This window comes from Citrus sinensis, chromosome 7 (genome assembly GCF_022201045.2).
Source record: "Citrus sinensis cultivar Valencia sweet orange chromosome 7, DVS_A1.0, whole genome shotgun sequence".
In the NCBI taxonomy this organism is placed as follows: domain Eukaryota; kingdom Viridiplantae; phylum Streptophyta; class Magnoliopsida; order Sapindales; family Rutaceae; genus Citrus; species Citrus sinensis.
The window spans coordinates 6,668,451-6,672,032 of record NC_068562.1 but is presented as its reverse complement, the minus strand read 5'-3'; the positions used below and the strand labels follow the sequence as shown (position 1 = coordinate 6,672,032).

The following is a 3,582-nucleotide window of genomic DNA, read 5'->3' as shown; positions in this document are numbered from 1 at the left end:
CTAGAAGGTGCAAAATTTTTAGATTAAACCTTGTGAGTAGTTGATTTATGGGGCATCTCACCCATCGTTTCGCATGTCTGGCTTTGTCATAGTTGAGTTCTCTAGTAGTATTGTATTGTTAATCACCACTCGATCCCAAAATGTTTGTTGTAGACCATTTAGGTCTTATGTGTTCCTGTAGTCCTAGAGGCGGGCCTACGAGATGATTTTTAAATGTTCAGGACCATATTTGTGTTGAGGCGTAGATTTTTGAGCTATGCGATTCTGTTGTGTCGATAGATTATAATACTCTCAGGTACTCGTCAAAACAAATAGCCAGAAGGAGAAGAGGATGAATTCAATATGAATCTGAATCTTTGAAAGTTGGAAATACACAAGCTAGAAGTTTCCTGTAGTGAGGTCGATAAGCTGTATCACCCACTTGGTAGGAATGTTGAAAAAGAACAATAATTACATCTCAAATTCTGTGTCATCAACTCCAGTGTTGAATATAAAACTCGGAAATACTGTTGTCATGTCCCTGACAGATGACCAAAAACATTAAAAAGGAAGTTAACAAAAGACACAAACCAAAGTTTAGCGGCAAATGAATGATTCCAGCTGATCAGTCGGTAGAGTCGATGAATAAAGAAATCTGCTACCAATCTAATAACAATAACAGTAAAATAATTCAAGAAGGGAAGTTGCGTACTTTAAAAAAGGAAGAGTCATGTTCTTCAAAAGAGTTGGGTGACTAAGAGCAAAGGATTTCCATTCTTCTCTGTTTATTTTGCCATCCCCATCAGCATCAGCATCAGCAAATGTCTGTTGAGCCAAGAAAGAAGTCACATGGTGCAAATGAAGCCTCAAAACAGAAAGACATGCTGAAGTAGCAGAATTGGAAAAAAAAAATTCTTAAAACAAAAAGGGTAGTGATTCATTGCCTTGTCGATGATAGCTTTGAGAGATTCATCTGAAAGATGCACGCCAGATTCCTGTAAGGTAGCAACTACCATTTTCCTTACCTGAAACATTATAAATACAATCTCTCCTTAAGTAACGAATTGAAACTTTTCATAGTCCGAACATGTCAAGATACTCACTTCTTCTGGCTCAATGCTTCCGGTCTCTCTCAAATCGTAGAGTCGAAATGCAACTGCATGAAACCAAAGAGAAGAAAGAAACCAATAGTCCATAGTTTTTAGCAAGTTCTCAAGTTCTATTACTTGAATCAAAGAACTGATAATAGCTTTGTCAATACTTACAGTCAATTTTGTCCTCCAATGGAGTACTAGGATGAAAGATACTGAGTGCACGCACAAACTCCTCAAATTCAATTACCCCATTTTTCTTCTCATCAAAAAGATCAAATACCTGCAAAGCCATTTAATAAACACACAGATCAAAATGATGGAAAACAGAGTATTTTAAACCTCATTGCGAAAGCAGAATCACAAGCGTTCAGTGAGAAATGAATTAGTTTGAAATTACCTAATCATCAGAGCTAAAGAGTAACATTCAGTCCCAATTCACCAAATCTAAAAAACAAGTTTCCAAGGCGATCTGCGAATTTCATTTCACTTAAAGAAAATAGATAAATCATATCATTGACAGTTGTTCTTTTCCCCCTTTTAATGATGACGAAATAATTTTACTGACTACAGAGAGAAGAAATCAATTAAGCAGACAACAGAAAGATATTAATAACCATAAGTGAGAAGATTATACCCTATCCAGGAAAAGATTTTCTCCAGATGTAGTTTTGAGTAGTGCCAATCGAAGCTCCTCCTATGAATTAAAAACAAAGAAGCAAATCAAATGCTTGTTGTTCTAGGAAGATTGCAGTTGTCTTGGAGTAACATTTACGACTCATTTGTAATAGTTACCTTTTAGTTTAATTTTGAAAGCACAACAGCTAATGTTTTTGGTCAACAAATTCCTTTATATGATTTTACACAACACCTTACCAATATGATTCTCATTATTGAGAGCTACTGATTCCATTTCACAACAGCTGTGGATTAAAAGCCCATAACACCTTAATTCCAAATGAGCCCTAGTCAATTAGTTATAAAATTGCATACAAAATGCTTTCAACGGCTGAAAACCTCAGGAATGACTTCCCACGTTCTTGTTGCCAAAACCATATGGCAATAAAGATCTAACAAGAAAAATAAAATTTTTGCTACCTTGTGAATTAGCCCATCATCAATGAGAGAACTACTCAACTCCTTGAATAATTCGTACAGTGCCTCCACTTCATTTATAGTAACTGCAAATTACCATCTCAAGAAAATCAAATTCCAGAACAGAACAATTGTCAATCACATAGAAAACATATAATATACAGTTGCTCCAACTAGAAGAACATTTGTATGCGTATGTGATACGAACATGGAGAATTATTAGCTAGGCGAACGAGGTCATTGAATGTGTAACGAAGCTCAGGTGGACAGTGGTGATCAAAGCAACCGGTTAGGCTGAAGATCAAGTCTTCAACGAAGCCTATAAATGGCGAGAACACAGAACAAAGCTTGCTGCCGATTTGTAAAGAGCTTGATCCCTAACATACCAACATAAAAAGAAAATTCAGATTGCTTGGGAAAATCACAATTACTTGGAAAGAGACAACTTCATTTGAAGACTTACCCACGTGAAAGAGTTCATTGCAGAATCCATTTTTGCATCAAATAACTGAACTTTCTAAGCCGGAAAGGAAGATGAAAAATAGAACTTGTAATAACCACTGACTAAAAACCATATTTGTTCGAAAACATTCCCACACAAACAATGAAAGAAAGAATCATATCAGAAATGAATAAACAGATAATTGATCAAGTAGAGAAATCCTCTAAAACAAAGTTTCCAGAATGAAATATCCCAGATTCAGGCTTTCTGATTTCACTGTTGCTGCATAGTTTGTAGATGATTTGCATAATATTTTTTGCTCGGACAAAAACGAAATATAACTGAAAATGGAACTTGTATCAGCAGCGAGTTACAACATGCTTTTGTACGACACTAATGAAAATAATAAATATTTTGCTGCCATATGATTGCATGCTTTACCAAATATGTGTATTACAGACCCCAAATGCTGAAAAAAAATTGAAAATGCTTTGCTAATCGGCCCACATCATATTGATAATTGTAGGGTCCAATAATCCAACAGGGAAACTCAATCATAGAGCAGATAAGATAAGATTAAATTAACTTTATTATTGAATATATATTAGCATATTCTACGATTCTATCCAATAGAGTCCACAATTAATGTTTTGAATAGTAATTTTGTATTACTGTATAATTTGGTAGCCATGGTCATGATCATTGTAGTGGCTATGGTGAATTCGCTTGTCATTATCCGTCAGAGTTGCTTGTGAGGAAATGCTTTTAAAGAGATGACCCAGCACATTGCTTAATATAAAAATTGATATGAGACAGTCAACTTTTAGAAATTGACATCAGGTATTCAGCTTATTGAGACCAGTTGATGATATTCTATATTCAACTTTTTGGGCTTCTGGGAAAGCTGCTCTAAGTCCTGCGGCCAAGTTCATACAACTTTGTTTTAGAAAATCGATCTAGACACATGTTACAGTA

General features: G+C 35.2%; 1 protein-coding gene across 1 annotated transcript; it reads right to left on the bottom strand.

The window, feature by feature from the left end:
- Positions 1–318: 318 nt before the first annotated feature.
- LOC102611616 (calcineurin B-like protein 10) lies at positions 319–3,003 on the bottom strand. The gene is made up of 9 exons (XM_006465987.4): positions 2,629–3,003; positions 2,374–2,542; positions 2,169–2,251; positions 1,708–1,767; positions 1,245–1,353; positions 1,083–1,135; positions 924–1,004; positions 692–804; positions 319–520 (listed from the first exon to the last, which is right to left on the bottom strand). The coding sequence occupies exons 1-9, from the start codon at positions 2,656–2,658 to the stop codon at positions 451–453; spliced, it is 768 nt and encodes a 255-aa protein (XP_006466050.2). The 5' UTR covers positions 2,659–3,003; the 3' UTR covers positions 319–450.
- Positions 3,004–3,582: the final 579 nt, after the last annotated feature.

Coding starts and splice junctions, on each gene's coding strand:
- LOC102611616 (XM_006465987.4), bottom strand. CDS start 2,658: ATGGATTCTGCAATGAACTCTTTCACGTGG. Junction 1,136..1,244: donor ATTGGAGGACAAAATTGACT/GTAAGTATTGAC, acceptor GGTTTCATGCAG/TTGCATTTCGACTCTACGAT. Junction 805..923: donor TCAAAGCTATCATCGACAAG/GCAATGAATCAC, acceptor TTGGCTCAACAG/ACATTTGCTGATGCTGATGC.